The sequence below is a fragment of the Lissotriton vulgaris genome, chromosome 1_1, assembly GCF_964263255.1.
Source record: "Lissotriton vulgaris chromosome 1_1, aLisVul1.2, whole genome shotgun sequence".
NCBI lineage: Eukaryota > Metazoa > Chordata > Amphibia > Caudata > Salamandridae > Lissotriton > Lissotriton vulgaris.
The window spans coordinates 1,763,044,167-1,763,065,172 of NC_141685.1; the positions used below are offsets into that span (position 1 = coordinate 1,763,044,167).

At 46.3% G+C, this 21,006-nt stretch overlaps 1 protein-coding gene across 2 annotated transcripts in view; it reads right to left on the reverse strand.

The window, feature by feature from the left end:
* NR2C1 (nuclear receptor subfamily 2 group C member 1) overlaps positions 1 to 21,006 on the reverse strand; it is a 477,706-nt gene that overhangs the window by 277,995 nt on the left and 178,705 nt on the right. For both annotated transcript variants that reach the window (XM_086919061.1, XM_086919062.1), the window contains one exon: positions 10,123 to 10,302. In XM_086919061.1, the coding sequence (XP_086775187.1) occupies positions 10,123 to 10,302 (180 nt within the window). The remainder of the gene's footprint in view (positions 1 to 10,122; positions 10,303 to 21,006) is intronic.

The window sequence follows — 21,006 nt, forward strand, 5'->3', positions numbered from 1 at the left end:
AAAGAGTCCAATGGCAACTGTCCCTTAATATATGTAGGGTCCAAAGGCGTCGGTGTGTATTTTTTTTCAATCCTTGGGTTGAGAACCCTTGCTCTAGTGGTTTCCTTGAAAATGTCCCCTGCGTGTTTAAGGACACTTTTTAGCATTGGTAAAGTTTTAACAGATTTCTCTGAAGTGGAGAAAGTGTCAAACAGGAAGTCCTCCTCAACTGGGTCAGCATGCATGTCCACATCATGATTTAGTGCTGCCCTTTCAATCAAAGTGTTGAACGCAGCTGTATCTTCTGTTGATGAAGTTTTAACAGGATAAGAGGGAGTATCCGGAATAGTCTGTGACTCCTCCTGGTCAGCAGGGTCCGTCCAGGCTTGAGTCTGGTCATCCTGATCTGTGTCTGCAGGGTAATGATATTGTTCATCATCATCATACCCCATTTCCCATATCCTCAGTAGTGGGTGTGGGAGAGTATGCAGAAGTGTCCTGGCCATGGTACCTCACAGTCTCAAAAAGGACAGGCGACGTTGAAGAATCCCTTTTCTTCTTGAGTGGAATTTTGTATGATTCCAGAGGATGTTCTGACCCGATCTTCCTTTGATAGATAATAAGTCTACAAGATTCGGAGTCGATATGTAGCTTCGACTGGTCATCATATGAGGGCTCTTGGTACAGAAGTCCTCTTCTAGAGGATGTGTCCTTTTTCCTAATGACCCTTCTTGGGTGTGTCGACCTCAGGCTTCGGATCGAGCTCTTTAGGGCGTGCAGTCGCGGGCAGACCGAATTTTATTGGTGGCACAGTGTCCTTAGACAGACGGACCTTCTTTGGGGCCGGCGTTGGAGGGCCGACCGATTTTGCCTTTTTTGCCAATAAGTTTCTGTTCTTGCGTCGACTTCGGTGCTTGTGGCGTCGGAGGCGCGCTCTTGTGTCTTGACTCGACGTGGTCCTTCGAGGCGCTTTTGGATTTCGACTCGAGGCCTTTGACGAGCTGGGGCCTGTCGACTTGATGCTTCGGATCGAGAAGCTTCCGAGACTCGAGTCCTTTGTTTGTGTCGCTGTCCGTCGACGTGCTTGGATTTAATGGTGGACTTTAGCGCACCGATCTTCGGTTCGACACTCTTCACCTTCGACCCCACAGGGTCGTCAACACTTTTTTTGTTAGACGACTCCGATGGGGTAGAGCTCTTCGAACCGAAGACTGGTTTCAGCAGTTTCGGTTTCGATTTTGACTCGATGGCTTTCGGTTTCGTTTTAAGTAGCTGGACCGATGGCTCATGTGATAGATTCTTAGCCGGGCCTTGACGCGGGGCTATAGAATGTTTTTCATGATCTTGGCTAAGGCCTTCTGGCGATGCCTCGACCTGAGCCCTTGGAAGTCTTTGAGTGTCTGTCTCGGGCCCTGTACCCTCTGTTGGGCCTGGTTCATCGCTTGAGTCGTCATCAACGGCTCCGATGGGGGATACGTCGTCCCTTACCTCGACGACGTTTTCATCCTCAACATTCTCCTCGTCGTCTTCATAATAGTTGGAGTCATGCTCCGAGCCGAGATCCGACTGCTGTTCTGGATCCTCAGTCTCGACGACCTCATCGTCCTCTGCATCGAAGATCTTCACCGGGTCGGGCGCTGGCTTCGACATAGTTTGCCTTGCTGCACGTCAGAGTCTAAGCGTCTTCTTTGATCTGAATCGAGCACAAGCTAGACAGTTGTCCTCATTGTGCTCCGGTGATAAACACTTGTTGCACACCGGGTGTACATCGATGTGCGGGTAATTAGAGTTACAAAGGGGGCATCGTTTGAACGGGCTCCGTTCCATCGACGATCAGTCTCCGGAGTCGAAAAGGCCACGCGGCTCTCTTCGACGTCCTGCTGAAGAATAACTGGAACAAGATCTCGGCACCGATCGAAACAATACCAACGACCCGAAGGCCTTTTGGCCTGTAGAAAAGTTTCCGAACTTGAGTAAAGAAAATTACATCTGAACCCAATGGCAGAAAAAAACAATCTGAGGATGGAGAGGATGCCCATGCGCACTGTAGTCCGGGGGAGGAGCCACCTATCTTGTGATACTTCGAAGACGCTTCCAGGACAACAATGTGCAATCATCCGGACCCAACACTAGGCGGCGATCTATGCACAGATATGAATTCAGCAGCCCACATGCCTCTAACATTGCAACAGGTGGACACAGTCCTACTGACCTGCTTGTCTAGGGAGAGGGAGGTGTCCAATATGACCCCAAAGTTGCGGCCAGAAAAGGACGGCAAGGGACAGGCACCAAGGACAGACGGCCACCAGTCCATGGACCAGGTCTCACTTTTGCCCCCAAAAATGAGGCCCTCCGTTTTCTCCCCATTCAGCTTAAGGAAGTTTTTAACCATCCATAGCCCTATTAAGTAATTGTCCAAACCCAATATTGTCTTCTGGAGGAGAAGGTTTGGATGGATATGTATGTATGTGGGTCAGAAATATCTGGCACATCCTGTGGGTTTGGGTACACCCAGTCAGGATCATCGCCTGGCTAGGGAAAAGGCTTATCTGGGTCTACCCCTCCCCCAATGCTATACTCGTCATCATTCTGAGGTGTATGTGGTGAAGAATGAGGAGGAGAATTTCGAGGAGAAATTTGGGGTGAAATGTTAGGAGGAAGAGGAGGTGAAGGAGAAGGAAGTACAGGAGAAGAAGGGAGCATAGGATATGTGGCAGACGCCTTCTTGACAGGCACTGGAGGTGTAGGTGGTGTGTCGGACTTCCTCTTCCTGTGTGGTGTAGTGGATACATGACCGGTCTTTGGATCAATGTAGATCTTCTTTTGTAGAGGATCAGGTTCAAAAAGGTCTTCTCCTTGCGGAACCACTGCTGGCGCCGATTTTTTCGGTTCCGGACGTGGTTATTGCTTGTCTTTAGCCTTAGGAGCTGTGATAGGGTCCTTTGGCGTAGATTTCGGCACCAGGGAATTGTCCTTGGAGTCGAAGGCTGTTTCGTGGGCTTGAGAGCATCGGAATCAGGCCATGTAGGTTTCGGTACCGAAGATATTGGCTTCGGAGTGGAAGCTGGTTTTGTCGGCTTCGAAGCGTCAGTAGCAGGCTTCATTGTTTTTGGAGCCGTATTGTCTTTTGAAGTCAACGGTTTCGGAACCGGGACTTCTTTTGGTTTCGGTGCCGTGGGAGCTGGAGATATCGGCACATGCAGTTTGCTCGGTATGGAGCTACCGGAAGACTTGAGTATTTCCTTCGGAGCCGGGCTCGATGGCGGGGCTTTCGAAGTATTCTTTAGGTCGCGACTGGGCCCCGGAGGCGGAGTGTTGACCTTTGCCCTCGTTTATGTGCTGGATATAGGGCAGGGGCAGTAGTACTCACGCGTTGACCCGATGGTATGGAGTCATTGGAGTAGTCTGCACCGGATACGATTTGGAGATCGTCTGGATCTTCTGGGATGAGTGGAACTTCTTCATCGAAGATATCCACTGGTTCCGATCTCTGCATGTCGTGTCGACGGGCCCTCAGATCTCGAATAGTCTTTTTAGCTCGAAAGGATGCACAGGCTGTACAGCTTGACTCATCGTGTTCTGGCGATAAGTACAAGTTACAGACCTCGTGGTGGTCACTGTGTGGAAACTTTGCTCCACACTCGGGGCATCTTTTGAATGGCGTCCTTTCAATGAGTTGTTGGCCTCACAGCGTGGATAGGCCCAACGGCCCGCGTCGACGACCGGAATCAAGCTGATGAAGTCGAGTCGATGTTTGTTGATATTGGAAGTTGTTTTGAAAGTTTCTTCGCGTAGAACTACTATTAAAGGTAGATTTCGAAGCGGAGCGGAAAAGTTACATCTGAACCCAGTGGCGGAAAAAAACAATCTAAGGATGGAGCCGAAGCCCATGGGCACTATCGTCCAAGGGAGGAGTCACCTATCTCGTGACTACAAATACTTTTTCCAAGACGACAACAACATGCAATCATCCGAGCCCAACACCAGGTGGCGATCTAATGCAAAGTGTAGAATCTGCAGCTCATATGCCTCGAACATAGTGTTATCTGTTTTAAGGTAAGTATTTGGTAGTGGGAGTTGAGATTCTGGGGTTAGACTTAGGGCTCCCCAGGTTCAGGGATGCACTCTTGTTACACCCTCAGCAGCACTTGGGCGGTTAGGTGCAGGGTGCTGTTTCGACGTCGGGCGCCCTGTTTGCAAAGGAGAACCTCTGGTTTGTATTGGCACTGCAGACTTAGGGGAAAAAAAATTCTGGGTGCGACCACCACTTCGAGAAGTAAATTGGGGGTTGGTTAGGCACAGTCGGTTTGGCCACCCAAGGCCTTAGGGCGTCGGGTGCAGGGGTGCCTTTTAGGGTTGGATCGTCTTACCAATCCTGATCGCGGTTGGGGGGGGGGCCTTCCGGATTTAGGCTGCAGGCATCGGCTGGAGGCTTGAGGCAGGTGAAAAGGTCTCCGGATCTCAGGTCAGGAACGCTGGTGACCTCCTCGTGGTGTTTGCCCACTCGAGCTCGCGCTGTAGACGGCGGGTGCAGAGTGGTGCGGATTCGCAGTGTCCGGCTGGAATCAGAGGTTACGAATTAACAAATCCGGTGTTCACAGGAGACAGTCTTTGTGGTTCAAAGGCAGGCAGGCCCTCCGGGGTTTTCAAAGTTGCTGGCTGCAGGACACACCGGGATTTCGCAGGAGCAGGTTCGAGGTGGAGACAGACAGATAGGGCTGGGGCCAAGTCAATGGGCGTCTTCCTCTTGTTAGCTTTGGCACAGCAGTTTAGTCCTTCTTTTCTTGTAGTTGTTTCTTGTCTGAGGAAGCAAGGTTCAGATTTGCCCCATAATACTAGATTTAGTGGTCTTACAGGTAGGTAAAAAGTTTGGGACCAATGGGTCCATTCCCTGTGCGACCCTCCAGTGAGAGGGGGGGGCATAAGCCTTTGCTTGGTTGGCTGAGTCACCCCATCTGCAAGATGGCGGGTACTGAGAGTTGTGCTTCACCTCGCCTCCCCCACCTGAGGGGTGCAGTTAGCAGAGGTGGGCACACATCTCTTCCTCACTTGTTTTTCCCGCCGGTTCTCCTGCCCAAAGTGGGGGTCAGAACCAGTGGGGACCAGTTGCTGAAAGCAGCAAGTGGCCTGGGAAGCTCACAAAGGCGGCAAGCCTTTGAAGCTTCCCCTTCGTGAACCCTGCCCATCCTAGGGGAGGAGGCTTGGCACCTCGTCCCAGGATGTGCATTGTTTCAGGCTCCCAAGAGCAGCAGGCTCTCGACCCAGGGGTCCAGAAACAGGTCTAGTGGTGGCAGCTGAAAGCAGCTACTCAGCCTGGACACTAGTGGTAGGTTAGTTTTCATGAGGCATCTCTAAGATGCCCTCTGGGTGCATGTTTCAATAAATCCCATGGTTATATTTTTTAATTTTGCATAGGGATCTTAACTCCTTGAAAGACAAGAGAAGGTAAGGGGTGAGCTCCTCAACCATCTCCTCTATGCCATTGTGATTATTTTCACTGACCGCTGGGTTCTTGTTTTGAGACATTGTTAAAAAAGATTTCTAACCCCTCTAACCGCAGTTAAAGTGACACTTTATTTTTCTAAAATTCTACAGGGACTTAACCAAGGCCCTAGCAAGACTTTTAGTAATTTTACAAAAAATTGCCAATTTGAAAAATCGTAATTCAAAAGACAATTTAAGAGGTCTGTTGTGTGATCTGGTGGTAACCAAGTAGTCCAACAAATGCAAAATTGTATATCCCACCGTTGATCCACCAATGTAGGAAGCTGGCTCTGTATATACTATAACAAAGTGGGGTATAGTGTGCACAGAGTCGAGTGGAACCCAAAAGGTAGGCAGAGGTAAAAGTAGATAGAACCTTACTCTCTACTGTGGGGTAGTGTGGTCGGCAAGTAAGGCAGTATCAGAGGACAGTGTTAAGCATGTGTTGTACACACTCAGTCAGCAAATGAATTCACACACTCAAAGACTGAACTTTAGACCAATTGTTTTTGTTTAAAAATATTCTTTTAGTTATTTTATTTCCTAGAACCAAGCAAGCCTGGCACAGGTAAGTGATAAGTACTTTTCAGTAAATATACAGTTGTAATACGTATGGATTGTAATGGTATATGCACTTTGTTTTAACTTACAGTAATGTTGAAGAGAAATGCAGTGCTTTGCAAATACAGTACATAGACTTGAATGGACATTTCAGTAAAAGACCAGGTAAGTTACTTTTTAGATTACTTTTCTTACTCAGAGTAGTATACCTGGATACTATTCTGGGACATTTCCTGCAAACAGGCAAGTCAAATTGTTTCTGTTAAATAGTACAATTTTAAAGAAATCCTTTAGGTTTTCAAACTCCACACTTAAAAAGTTTTCCAAGAAAAACAGTCAACGTTATCCTATGGAGGAAAAATAGTGTTATCAGTTTTAAGGGAAGTACTTGGTAGTGGAAGTTGAGGTTCTGGGGGTAGACTCAGGGGCCCCCCCAAGGTCAGGGATGCACTCATTACACCCTCAGCGGCACTAGGGTTGCCGGGTGCTGAGGCCCAATGCTATCCAATGGGGATAGGGGGCCTCCGGTTGGTGGCTCCTGAGGAGCGGCCATTTGTTTGTGGGAGCAAAGCTCATAGAATTTAGCTCAGGGCAAATGGGGAAACAAAGTAGCATCAAAGGTGCACCCTCAGAGGCACCAGGGTGGCCTGGTGCAGGCAGGGTGCTGTTTCGACCTTGGGGCGCCCTGTTGTTTACGAAGGGGAACCTCCGGTTTGCAAAGGCACTGCAGGCTTGGGGACAAAGGTTTCTGGGTGCAACCACCACTGCGAGAGGTAAGTTGGGGGTTGGTTAGGCATGATCGGTTTGGCCACCCAAGGCCAGGGGGCGTGGGGTGCAGGTGTGCCTTTTAGGGTCGGATCTTTTACCAGCTTGTGGTTGGGGGGACCCTCTGTATTTAGGCAGCAGGAATCGGCTGGAGGCAGGTCACGAGTCGCCAGATCTCGGGTCAGGATCGCCGGGGGGGGGGGGGGGGGGGGGGGGCCTCCTCAGGGTTTTTGCCCACTCAAGCTCAGGCCGTGGACGGCGGGTACAGAGTGGTGCAGCTTTGCAGTGTCCTGCTGAAGCTAGTGGTTGTAGATGAACAAATCCAGTGTTGACAGGAGAAACAGTATTTGTGGTTGAAGGCAGGCAGGTCCTCCGGGGTTTTCGAGGTTGCTGGCTGCAGGACACACCAGGATTTCGCAGGAGCAGGTTTGAGGTTGAGACAGGCCGGTAGGGCTGGGGGCCAAGTCAGTGGGCGTCTTCCGCTTGTTAGCGTCGGCACGGCTGTTTGGTGCTTCTTTTTCTTTTCTTGTAGTTGTTTCTTGTTTGAGGAAGCAATGTTCAGGGTTGCCCCTAAATACTAGATTTAGGGGTGTTACAGGTAGGTAAAAAGGTTGGTACCAATGGGTCCCTTCCCTGGGGTGGGGACACCCCCTATTAAGCCACCCTCCAGTGGGAAGGGGCGTAAGCCTTTCCCTGGATGGCAAAGTCCCCCATCTGCAAAATGGCAGGTACTGAGAGTTGTGTTTCACCTCGCCCCCCGAGGGTGGCGTTGGCAGAGGTGGGCACACCTCTGTTCCTCACTTGTTTTTCTTGCTGGTTCTCCCGCCCAAAGTGGGGGTCAGAACCAGTGGGGACCAGTTGCTGGGAGCAGCAAGTGGCCTGCGGAAGCTCACAAAGACAGCAAGCCTTTGAAGCTTCCACTTTGTCAACCCTGCCCATCCTGGGGGGAGGAGGCTTGGCACCTCGCTCCAGGATGTGCATTAATTCAGGCCCCCAAGAGCAGCAGGCTCTCAACCCAGGGGTCCAGAAACATGTCTGGTGGTGGCAGCTAAAAGCAGCCACTCAGTCTGGACACTAGTGGTAGGTTAGTTTTCAGGGGGCATCTCTAAGATGCCTTCTGTGTGCATTTTTCATTAAATCCCACACTGGCATCAGTGAGGGTTTAATGTGCTGAGAAGTTTGATACCAACATTCTCAGTTTCCAGTGTAGCCATGATGGTGCTGTGGAGCTCATGATGACAAACTCCCAGCAACATATACTCTTAATGGCAGCACTGCACTTACAATGCCGAAGAATGGACTTATGTACAAAAAATGGGGTAACCTGCGTTCCTCAGAACCTGGGTATTCATCAGAAAAGTTACAGTGGTTATTTTGGGAAACGGATAATTCCTTTACAAAGACATGTATAATTCAAATGGTATAATTCAGGTGTGGGAGTAAAATATTTACAATTGAGCAACATGGATTTACAAATGAAAAATGGTCAGAACATTGAGACTGGCGCTGGAGGAGGACGTTTGCTTCACCGAGGCTGATGAATAATTACGTCAGCCCACTTTCACAGTATCGAGGATCACGTTGATATCACAACGAAACTCCAGCCAAATCGTTCTTGCGTCTTCCTGAATTTCATCAGGCCACCCCTAGCCCCGACCTGGAGAGGCCTCTATAAGGGAATTCACCCCTCTTGTTGAGCTGTCTATAACACCTTTAACCTTGAAGAAGACCCGCTTTGACACCAATCAATCAGGCTTGAAACGTCGGCGTCAACTCTGGCTCAGCTATAATAAGTCTCATGGTTGTGAATAATGAGCACTTTTGCCATCTACCAAAGACATTAATTAATGTTGTTCTGACCATTTTTCATTTGTAAACCTGTCTTGATCAATTGTAAATATTTTACTCCCACACCTGTATATAATACGTTCACATCACCACAGTCACTGAGCATTTCACCTCACTGTAATCTATGTCACTATTTTCATACATTTATTTCTTGACAGCCTTATAAATGTATACTCTGATTGCCTTATTCAGTAAGAAGTAAAATTGCTATGCTAAGAAGTGCATTCTTCTTTGGTTTTTTTTCCATGAGTATCACAATTGTATGATACCATTTGAATGAAACATGTCTTTGTAAAGGAATTATTTGTTTCCCAACAGAACCACTGTAGCTTTTCTAAGAATTGACTTAGACAATGTAGGGGTACAGGGCTCATGCACCTGTACCCTCACCATTGGTATAGGGCACCCAGCTAGAGGGGGTGACTGATCTATGCCAGGGCAGTGAGCTGTAGGCATGGCACACAGGGACCTCTAAGGGTGGCACTATAATTGCTGCAGCCCTTAGAGGCCTTCTCTGGTCATAGTGCCCTGGGTACCTGTGGTACCATTACCAGGGGCTGAACTGTGGCCGGAGATGCCAATTGGGTATAGGCTTCAATGCAGTTTTAGGGAAATAACATATGCCCTGGGTACCTGATTGGCAGGAGCCCAGGGCACACTCAGTCAAAGCACATCAGCAGTTCAGCGAAAAGTGGGGGCAACCATGCAGAAAGACAGCACTTTTTTACACCTAATTTAACAGCATCACCAACATAGAACAACTACATGATGGATTGTAAAGAAGATATTCCTGGTTTGTTCTACTTCAGAGCTGAAGTTGTAGTACACTAACCACAAAGCAGACTAGCAATCTGTTTAGATGAGATGTGGCACTCACCTCAAACTGGTTCCCATAATGGTCCACAAATTAATCAAATTTACTGCTTTTATGTATAAGCACACGAATAAAAACATTCCTTAATTATAATTGATCTACAGCTACCATTATGCCCTCCCCAACCTCAGAAACCCCTGGAAGAAGCAAGGGTGTGGTCCTGCAGCCTATTAGAAAGGAGAATATGTCACACGCAGGTGTACTGAGGCTCCGTGAAAGTAGTGAAATATTAGGTGAGTCAGGAGGCCTGATGTGGAAATACAGAAATATTTGCATGTACAGACCAACAGTGAAACAGCCAAATAGGTTAGGTACAAGTCTTAAAGCTGTTGGCATCTCTACAGAAAGGCCAATGTTAAAAAGGCCAATGTTAAATGCAAAATTTGCCAGAAAAAAAATGCAAGAAGATTAAAATACGAATTCAAACATAGCATCCCCACATAATGCTGCTTTGAGTCTCCTGACAGCTACTGTAACAGAAAAATATAATATTTGCTAAAGGATTCTACATTTGATAAATATTGCAGTCTTTAGTCATGTTTACTAAGTTCATTGATTCATCCGGGTTCTTTACAACATAGTAAATGGAAACAGATTGTGTTCACACTTACAGTCCTGTTTCATTCCCAGTGCAATGCACCTCTGTAGTCGACAATACTGACAGCGGTTGCGATGATGTTTGTTGATGACACACTCCTTTGACCCTCGGCAAGTATACACAAGGTTTTTCCGGATGCTTCTTTTAAAAAAACCTTTGCACCCTTCACAAGTCACTGCTCCGTAATGACGCCCTATTCGAACAAGACAATAGGAAAATGTATGTATTACTTTTAAATGATGTTAAACATAAAATGTAATGCAAAATTTAATACAAATGGATAAAAGAGTATACATGAAAATGTTATAACTAAGTACCAATGATCATTCACAATGGCAACTGTAGGACAGTAGCCTATTTTGACATGGTCACTCCTACTTTTTGCTTGGTAACAATGTGATTTCGACCGGAAATGCACTCAAATCCTGCTAACCAGGTCCCAAGTGCCAGAACTCTTTACAAAACTGTACACTTATTTCCCCAATTGGCAAAACGTTTAACACCCACTGTAAGTCCCTTGTAAATGGTAACCCTGGTACCTAGGGCCTGAGGCACTAAAGAGAGTCCCTAAGGGCAGCAGCACGAATTGTGGCACCCTAAGAGATCCCTCACCAATCACATGCAAGGTGCAATTGTAGGCTGCGTGTTTTGGTGCAAACAAAAGTGAAAACACGACATGTCACACATCCCTGTGTGACATGACTCCTAACACAGCATGTAATATTTGTAAGTCACCCCTACAGCAGGCCTGACAGCCCTAAGGTAGGGTGCTGAATATTACATGTGAGGGCAAACCTGCCTGACTGGTTTCTCCAGCCTGCCACCCAAAAAAGCTGCTGTGAATTCCTAGGGTGAGAGCCTCTGCTCTTAGGAGGCCCAGAAGTAAAGCCTGTCTGGGAAGAGGGTTTAACACCCCCTCCCTCAGGATGACCTGCTGATTAGCCTTCCCAAGCCGGCAAGCTTTAAGCGCTGCCCCCTTTGGAATGAAAGTCTGATTCTCCTCACAGGAGAGGAAGTCACCCCACTTTGTCTGGAACCCCCTTTGCACCAGGTATATTAGGTATCATGCCACCTCCAGGCTAGTACCATCCCTAAGGTGGGCTACACTGAGGTTTACAAGATTTTTCAGAAGTAGCCATCTCTGCGATGGCATACATAGGAATTCTGGGACAGGGTTACGCCCATTTCCCACAGGATGCGGTCATATTGGGGGGCATAATGACCCTAAACGTCAGTAGTCCAATGACTACTACCTTAACTCTACTAAATTGAGTATTTAAGGGAGTCACTGGCACCAGAGAAACAGATCCTGATGACGTAAGAAGAGAGAGGACACAGAGAAGAGCCGCAAACACAGAGAGGAGACAAGACACACCGGACCTGATACCAACCCTGTCGGCCTGTCTACATCCCTTGCTGAAAACTGCACCAAAGTCGACTTGTCCTGCAGCTGTTGACTCTACAAAACCAGGAGGACTGCCTGCCTTTGATAAAGACCCAAGACTTTCCATTAACAGCAGACCTGTTCTTATGCACCCTGCAGGAACTCCTAAGCAAAGTGTCTAAGGCCCCCGGCCTTTACTGAAGTGGGCCAACAGTGTCAACAAGGTCTCAAAGCCCTCCAGAACTCAAGTCCATTGTGGCTTCCTTCACCCCTTGTGGACTTCCCTAAGCTGCCTGCACGCATGCCTCGTAGACCATGACTGCTCCCAGTAAGACAACCCGACGCCTAAAGTCACCTCTGCATCTGTTTCCCCCAGGTTGTAGAGAAGGGGACCCCAGGTGTTCCTACGACCCTGAGCATCATGTGATTTTAACCTTCCTGTTGGTTCACCCCGACTGGCCTTCTAGCCAGAGCTTGCAGCCTCTTTTCGCAGTGACCGATCTACATAGAAGCCTATTGGCCTCCCAATGCAGCTTTGCACCCTGCACCCAGCCGCCCCCCTATCGCTGGTGGTGTACTGCTGGTGCTGCCTTGGACCTTGCCCACCACTCACATTAACTTCTGGATATTGGTACCATAAGTTACAGTACTTTACCGGTTAGCAGAACGTTTTCTTCTTTCCATAGGATAACATTGCAGAACTCAAAAATTGCACTGTACCCACTTTTTCAACAGAGAAGTCTTTTTTAGACACTTTTCTTTTCGAAAGTGCAGTCTCAGGACAGAGAGAAATAAAAGGTTCCAAATACGAAAAATAAAAAAAACACAAAATAAAGCAAGACAGCCAAATTTCCGATTGGTTTTATTCACAACCATACACAATAGTGCCACTTTACAGAGTTTCTGAACAACATTGATTTTCCCAGGTGGGGAAATACACGTTCTTAGAGGTACTGCAATACTTTTTTGATGCGTATAGTGAAAATGTTTAAGTTTGCTCCTCGGCTTGTCTTTGGTCCTATTGCAATAAAACCTACCGATCCCATGGATTTATCGGCCTCACAGCGGTGTAGTGGCCCCCTTCTAAATATGCTTAAACCCATCCCCCCTCCCCCCACACAACACTCCTCTCACACCGCCTACCTCACTACAGTGTTCACTTCTACTCTGCTGCTGGCAGCTGCCCCTTTCTTACTCTTATTACCCCTTTCTGTCCATCTCGCTCCAGCTCACTTGCTAAAAACCATGACTTTAACAAACAGCTCTTACCCTCTTTTTCCTCTCCTTTATTTGTTCCCCTGTGATATTGATCCAAATAAGAAACACTTTGGATGTAAATTTCATCTTTTTCTGACATTTTTCTATTCCAAAAAGCAGCCTCGGGACGGAGGGAGAAAAATTGTTCAAAATGCGAAACAAAAAAACCCAAAATAAAGCAATACAGAGGGATCGCAAATAGGCCAGAGTGGTTTTAATCACAAACACACACATTGGCGCCACTATACAGAGTTTGCCGGTGAAGCGCTACTTTCATTTTCTCCTCTTTCTTTGAACAACATGGTTCCCTCCAGTGGGTAAGTACACCATTCCTGGAGGTACTGCAATACTTGTTGATGAGTAAAGCGGAAAATGTTTAATGTGATCCATATCAGCAGTGGTTTTCCATATTTTAGTTTATAAAATGTGTTCCACTGCTCTGTGTTCAGGATGTGGTCTTTTTACACCATACTGCTTACGTTTTGTAGGAATATAAGCAATGGACATTGAAACAGATCCTTTCTGGCCCTGTAGTCATGTTCTTAACTTTTCAGGCAAAAACAAGCAATGATTTTGGAATAAGTGTAAAAGAGTTAAGGTAACTAGGTTGTTCCTGCTTACATTTCCTGTTTTACTTAATCTTGCATTCTTTAAGAGTGTTTGCTATTTCCAGGCTGTTACTTTTTTTCCAGCCAGCTTATTACTCGTCTACCCTCCCTTATAACCTATTTCTCATTTTCTCGTTCTCCAGAGCAGCAGGACCATACGAATGGCAATAGCGCTATGCAAATATCAAGCTGGGCTGCATGGTAGGATTACATTATGGATTGTATGGATGGTGTATTGTTCAAAGAAGCTCCTTAAACTGACATTTGAATCTAGACTAACTTCATGTGAATCTTCTGCTAGCCTTCTCTGGCTGAATGTAAACATCGAACACTTGAAAAATCGAACAAGGGTTGTGACCCTGCTGCTATGTTGGTGCGACTTGCCTGGAACTCGTATTGCAGCACAGCAGTTAAGCCCACATGCTCACTTAATACCTAAAACCCCACATCAAAACCCCAACTACTGCTGCTGTATTTCTGGTTGGATTTAGCACCCATTTGATGCTGCCTTGTGATATTTAAGGATATGAGCATTTATCTTTTTTCAGATAAGGGAGATATATATTATTACTAGCTGCCAAATGCTTATTAGCCTATGGCCAGAATTCTCCTTTGGCACAATTCAATTAGATTCCCCCTCTTGCCAATATGAATATAAAGGGAAAAGTAGCTCACAGCTGTATGGTTGATATGAGTTTGACTGAGCTACTTGTGAGAACCTGAAAACTGCCAAACACAGAAGATTACACCTCCAGTATTCCACCATCAGCATTCCATTCTCAGCATACCATGCAACACAACACATTCCCCTCCCATCCAACCTTAAAAAAAAAATCACAAAAATTAGGAAAAAAATACATAGCATAAAACCAAAGTTACCAGGGAAATGGTGAGAAAGAAACTAAAATGAACTAAGGAACAAAGTGAAACAAGGTAGTACCCACAATTACAACATGCAAAGCCGCCCTAAGGAGTCAAAGTATTGGCATGAACACCAACAACGCTGCATTACTAACAAGATTAAGCCATGGCTAAACCATGAAACCTAACAGTCCACTCACGAGCACAGATACGCCTTCAAGTGTTAAGTCAGGTATGAGCTTGTGTGGGATGAACAACGGTTTGGAGCTTTAGGAAGCGGTCTCTCTATACCAACGAGAGGTATAGTGTGCAGAGTCCAGTGGAACCCCAAAGAGAGCCAGAGGTAAAGTTAGATAGAACCTTACTTTATATTTGTGGTAGTGTCGTCGTACACACTCAGTCAGCAAATGAATTCACACACTCAAAGACTAAACTTCAGACCAATTGTTTTTGTATAAAAACATTATTTTAGTTATTTTATTTTCTTGAACCAAGCAAGCCTGGCACAGGTAAGCAATAACTACTTTACACTAGTAATGCAATTGAAATACAGTTTGAAAGATAATTGTATATGCACTTTGATTTGATTTACAGTATGGATGCAGAGAAATACAAAACTTAGTAAATGCAGTACATAGACTTGAATAGGCGTTTTTAGTAAAATAGCAGGTAAGTAACTTTTGAGATTACTAGGGTTACACAGAGTAGCATACCTAAATACTACTCTGGGTCATTTCCTGAAAACAGGTAGGTAAAATCGTTTTTGTTAGATTATGCAATTTTAAAGAATTTCTTTAGTCTCTCAAACTCCACACTTAAAAACTTTTCACAGAAAAACAGTCAATGTTATCCTAAGGAGGAAAATAGTGTTATCGGTTTTGAGGTAAGTATTTAGTAGTGGGAGTTGAGGTTCTAGGGGTAGACTCATGGATCCCCCAGGGTCAAGGATGCCCTCTTGTTACACACTCAGCGGCACTAGGGAAGCCGGGTGCAAAGTGCTGAGGCCCAATCTTATCAAATGGGGGATAGGGGGTCTCCGGTTGGTGGCTGCTGACTAGCAGGCCACTGGTTTGTGGACTTTAGTTCAGGGCAAATGGGGAAACAAAGTAGCACCAAAGGTGCATCCTCAGCAGCACTATGGTGGCCGGGTGCAGGGTGCGGTTTCGAACTTGGGCACCCTGTTGTTTTCAATGGAGAACCTCCAGTTTGCAAAGGGACTGCAGGCTTGGGGAGAAAGGTCTTCTGGGTGACACCACGACTTCGAGAGGTAAGTTGGGAAGTTCGGTGTTGGTTAGGCACAGTCGGCTGGGGCACCCAAGGACGTGGGGCATCGGGTGCAAGGGTGCCTTTTGGGGTCGGATCTTCTTACAAGCTCCGGGTCGCGGTTGGGGAGATATTCGGTATTTAGGCTGCATGCGTCAGCTGGAGGTGTGAGGTAGGTCAGGGGTCGCCGGATCTCGGGTCAGGATCGCCGGGGTGACTTCCTTGTGGGGTTTGCTCATTCGAACTAGGGCTGTGGACGGTGGGTGCAGAGTGATGCCAATTCGCGGTTTCCGGCTAAGGCCAGAGATTGCAGATGAGCAAATCTGGTGTTCACATGAGACAAAGTCTTTGTAATTGAAGTCAGGCAGGTCCTCTGGGGTTTTCAAGGTTGCTGGCTGCAGGACACACCAGGATTTCGCAGGAGCAGGTTCGAGGGGGAGGCGGACCGGTTGGGCTGGGGCCAAGTCAGTGGGTGTCTTCCTCTTGTTAGCTGCTGCACGGCTGTTCCGTCCTTCTTGTAGTTTCTTCTTGTCTGAGAAAGCAAGGTTAGATTTAGGGACGTTACAGGTAGGCAAAAGATAGGGACCAAGGGGTCACTTTCCTGGGGTGGGTACATCCCCTATTATGCCACACTCCAGTGGGAGGGAGGCATGAGCCTGTCCCTGGTTGGCTGAGTCCCCCATCTTCAAGATGGCGTGGACTGAGAGTTGTGCTTCACCTCGCCTCCCCCACCTGAAAGGTGGAGTTGGCAGGTGGGCACACCTCTCTTCCTCACTTGATTTTCCCGCCGGTTCTCCCACCCAAAGTGGGTGTCAGAACCAGTGGGGACCAGTTGCTGAGAGCAGCAAGTGGCCTGGGGAAGCTCACAAAGACAGCAAGCCTTTGAAGATTCCCCTTTATGAACTCTGACAATCCTGGGGGAGGAGTCTGGCACCTCGTTCCAGGATGTGCATTATTTCAAGCCCTAGAGAGCAGCAGGCTCTTAACCCAGGGGTCCAGACACATGACTGTTTGGTGACAGCAGAAAGCAGCAACTTAGCCTGGAAACTAGTGGTAGGTTAGTTTTCAGAGGGCATCTCTAAGATGCGCTCTGTGTGCATTTTTCATTTAATCCCACACTGGCATCAGTGTGGGTTTAGTGTGCTGAGAAGTTTGATACCAAACTTCTCAGTTTTCAGTGTAGCCATGATGGTGCTGGGGAGTTCGTAATGACAAGCTCCTAGCACCATATACTCTTAATGGCAGCACTGCACTTACAAAGTCTAAGAATGGACTTAAACACTGTAGGGGTACAGGGCTCATGCACCTATACCCTCGCCACTGGCATTTGGCACCCAGCTAGAGGGGTGACTGATCTATGCGAGGGCACTGGATTGTAGGCATGGCACACAGGCATGTGTGCCATCACAACTCTTCACTTTGTTCTGCACCAAAACACGCAGCCTGCAACATCAGTGTGTGTGTAAAGATACAGGGCCTCTAAGGGTGGCACAATAAGTGCTGCAGCCAGTAGAGGTCTTCCTTAGTCACAGTGCCCTGGGTATCTGTGGTACCATTTACCAGGGACTGACCTGTGGCCACAGATGCCAATTTGGTTAGTTTTGTGGAAAGAACACAGGCCCTGGGAACCTGAGACGCAGGGACCCAGGCTACATCAAGTGAAAGCGCATCAGTAGTCTGGCAAAAAAGTGTGTGTGGGTGGGGGGAGGGGGGGGGGGTTACTGCAACAGACACCCACTTTCCTACACCTAGTCTTTAGGAATGCACTAGAGGAAGACTGGTCTGGGAAATGTTTGTACAATTTTCTACTCTACTAACTTCTTGTGGCCCTCTATGCAGTGTGAAAAATGAGGCAAGATTCAGTTAAGCTAATTCTCAGTTCTCATGGAGATCTCCATGCATCCATATCCATATCAAAAACTTCCCTCAACTGTAGACTTGCTCAGTCAGCATTATGGATAACAGTTGAATGCACAGCCCCGTTTAGAGGTATGGAACCAGAGTTTTTTTTAAAGTGCTTATTTATTTCAACTTCCACAGGTGTGCATGCAAATCTGAAAGGAAGGTAGAAAACATACCACTATAGCATATAGTATTATATGACTAAATGGAAATATTTTGGAAGCTATTGCACTACTCTATAAACGTCAACCCTGTAACGGCCATAGTACAGTATGTGATCAGCTACTTTTGGAAAAAAGTTGGAGTGAAATATACATCCATACTTATTAATCTATCTGAAAGTTGCAACATACCTTCAAAACAGGACATCAATTTGTTTTTTTTGTATTTGGTCTTAAAATGTTTATTACAGAGCCAAAAAAGGGGATGAAGTCCGTTCTAGACTGATGAGAGTGCCATTTGAGTTGCTCCATTCTTGCTTTCTTCAATTGCACTCCTGAAAAGTAATGCTCTGGGTTGCTAGGATACATAATGAAACAAGCATTCAGGCTTTGCTTGTTGAAAAGCCATTCAGGCAATTTCATATGGGTATGGTAGCCTTTGCATGCAGCCTATTTTTCTACTAGAGGTGGTTTCACCTTTTCATGTCATTCAATCTATTGACTCGCAATCCTTTTTGTCAAAGCCCCAATTCCTTTCTGAGATAACTATAAACAATAGATGTTAGAAGGGCTGAATGACTATTATGTGTTACATAGACCACACTACCGTCAGAAAATCAACAATACTCTGCATTATGTTACCTAATCTCTATGGCAGGTATTATAAAATGGATTGTTAGGAGCATTGAATTGTTAAGTTAAAGCCTACCGGACACTGTATTACTACCCCTAACACAAATTCTGCTCGCAAAAGTGAGCCAAAATAGCTTTCGTAGTCTACATACCATAAGCAGACTCGCACGCTACTCAGTCTTCATCTACCTTTACTAAACATTATTGTGTAGATGTTCAGGACTGACAGAAAGCACAGGTGTGCGAAGCAAGTTAAAAATATTGTTCCAAACATCACCATACTGTTCCTGCAGGTTACCGCTTTTGAGGTTGGGGCACTTCTTTTCAGTCAATACACAGTTCATGCTGCAAACTGAGTAAGTTACTTCTAGCAACTGGTTTACAGCTTGTAATGCTGTAGATTAAATTATACCCTCCTAACTTACTGGAAGGGACGCATGAGAGGGTAGTTTGTAGCACATTTAGCATTGGATTCTTCCGTATTATAAATTCTAAGTGCTAAGATTTCTACTGTTTTGCATCTCTATTGGTTCACTGATCCTTGACCAAAAAAATATCCCATGATTGTGCTGCCTGTGTCCCAGAAGATGGAAAAGTAAAATGAAAACAATGCAAATTAATGAAAACTAGCCTGTTGATACAAAAGGTTTGAAATATACACTAAAGGGTAACAGAAAAAAAATAGATAAACAAAATATTTTTAGATATTTATTTTATGCAGTCTGGTCAGCTGGACTAGGAGGCATTGGAAAGGCAATTAATGCAGTTCACTATATGAATAAAGGCAGTTTACATCATTATGTTTAACTCATATGTTTTGACTTGCTTAGATAGTCCATTTAAGCAAAGAAACTGTATTTTGCTGCTAGAGATTTCTAGCTGCAGAATCCTCAGCTTCTGAATATTCCCTGTGTGTCAGACTGGATCGAGAAACTTTTTTAAAGGTACCTCTGTGCGCTGGAGGGCTCTCCACTGATACCGTTCTGCTCCGCAAGTGACATGCAGTGCCTATAAAGGTACCACTCCCAAGCATTCACATCAGTTTCTTTCTTTCCATGCTCTCAGGCGCAGATCAGGAGCTTCTCTCGTCTCTCAGAGAATAGTTTTTGTCAAATTTTCTACAGTGTGCAAGGGATGTCATGCTACCCCTCCCCCATCCCCCAAAGATTTTACGCCATGTACGGACAGTCTCAAAAAAAAGTTTGTGACCAATCCCCCGGCAAGGTCTGCCTGTGGTGACTGGGATTGAGCCACAGCATCAAGACCTGCAGGAACTGTGTGTTGAACTCTAAGACCATCAGGGAATGCAATGCAAAACTTTACACCACCAAGCACAAGAGGACGCTGTGGCAAAAAATAAGCACCCCCTGGCTGAACCTGTATTTCCTCTAGCAATACCAAAAATAATCAGGGCAAGAGAAATATGGACTGGTGTCCCCAACATATCAGCTATGGTAGCCCCCACACTCTGCCAGAATTCAGAAATTGCTGGGGAATCTTTAAACTTCTGGATGTCTGAGGCACTCACCAAATCGCACTTCTTACAGCTGGCCGGAGGGCGGTTTGTTATTTTAGAAAGTCTAGAGGGAAATAAATAACCCTGTGTGTAGTTCTTATTTTACGCGATCCAGCTGGCTAGACGAGAAATATGTAGGGGATGGGTAGAGGCTACGCATCCGCTCCCCCCCTTATTCAGACTGGTTATCCTCCTTATATAAGACCTCCAAAACTGATTTGGTCGGATTGCAGAACAGTAGAAAGAAGGCACTATGGGACTGTTTGCTTAACTGGTGTCCTCATTAGTTCAGGGGTGATTCTAATGGAGTACTGTTGCTTTAGAGGTTTAAGTTGGTGTGTTATTACTTTCGAAAAAAAATGTTTGTTCTTTTCTTTTACTTTTTTTCCGATCCTATTATTATGCCTCTTTGGAATCTCTCTGACTGTGCTGGCTCTTGCTTTCTCTTTGCTGGGCTATCAGCCACAGCCATTGGTTACAATCAACCAGAAGGGAGTGCGACCACCCTCTCCTTTAAAACGAGAGGTCAGTTACATTTTTTAGGTTGTGTCATCTACCGGTAGATGGGCGGCATCTTTTGAGGCTCTACTTCGATTGCCTACGTCTCTAGAAATAGAGTAAAGGTAACAACATCCTGTTTTTTCTGTTTACTGGGGTCGGAGGCGGATGAGGTTTGGAATTCTTTTTAAAAAAAGAAGACGCAGTGGCAAGATTGTTTCAAGTCGAAGGTTCTTTCCCGGACCCGACGAAGCTGCACAGCGCTCCAAATCCTAAAATAAGCTCAAGAAACATGAGAAATCAAAGCAGTGTTCTGCTCCTTCGCGCCATTCCCACTCCTCTAAATAAGCGGGTGGGTAGCGCCAACAGCACATTTCCTGCACCCGAAGTTGGCCGACTTTGGAGTTAAATCCAAAGCTGGTTAATAGCAGACACAAGCTCATCCCCTTTAAGTTTATGAGACGGATGTATCATACCCCTGACCTATCCCACAAGATCGACCCTAATAGGCCGCACTGTTGCCCTAAATGCAAAGGCCCACATGCTGAATTTTCCCACCTTTCCTGGACATGCCCCCTGCTTCAGGACTACTGGGTTCAGGTTTATCGCATTTTGGGGACCATATTGGGCCTGGAGCTTACACCTACCCCTGAGATAGCTTTACTGGGATACGTTGTAAACTTTCCACCCGCCTCCCGCAAACTGGCGGCCATCGGCTTATTATTAGCTAAGAGAGAGATTGCACTACTTTGGGGCTCCAGGCGCACACCAAGCCCCCAGGCCTGGCTTCGTAGCATGGCCTACTGCAACGTCA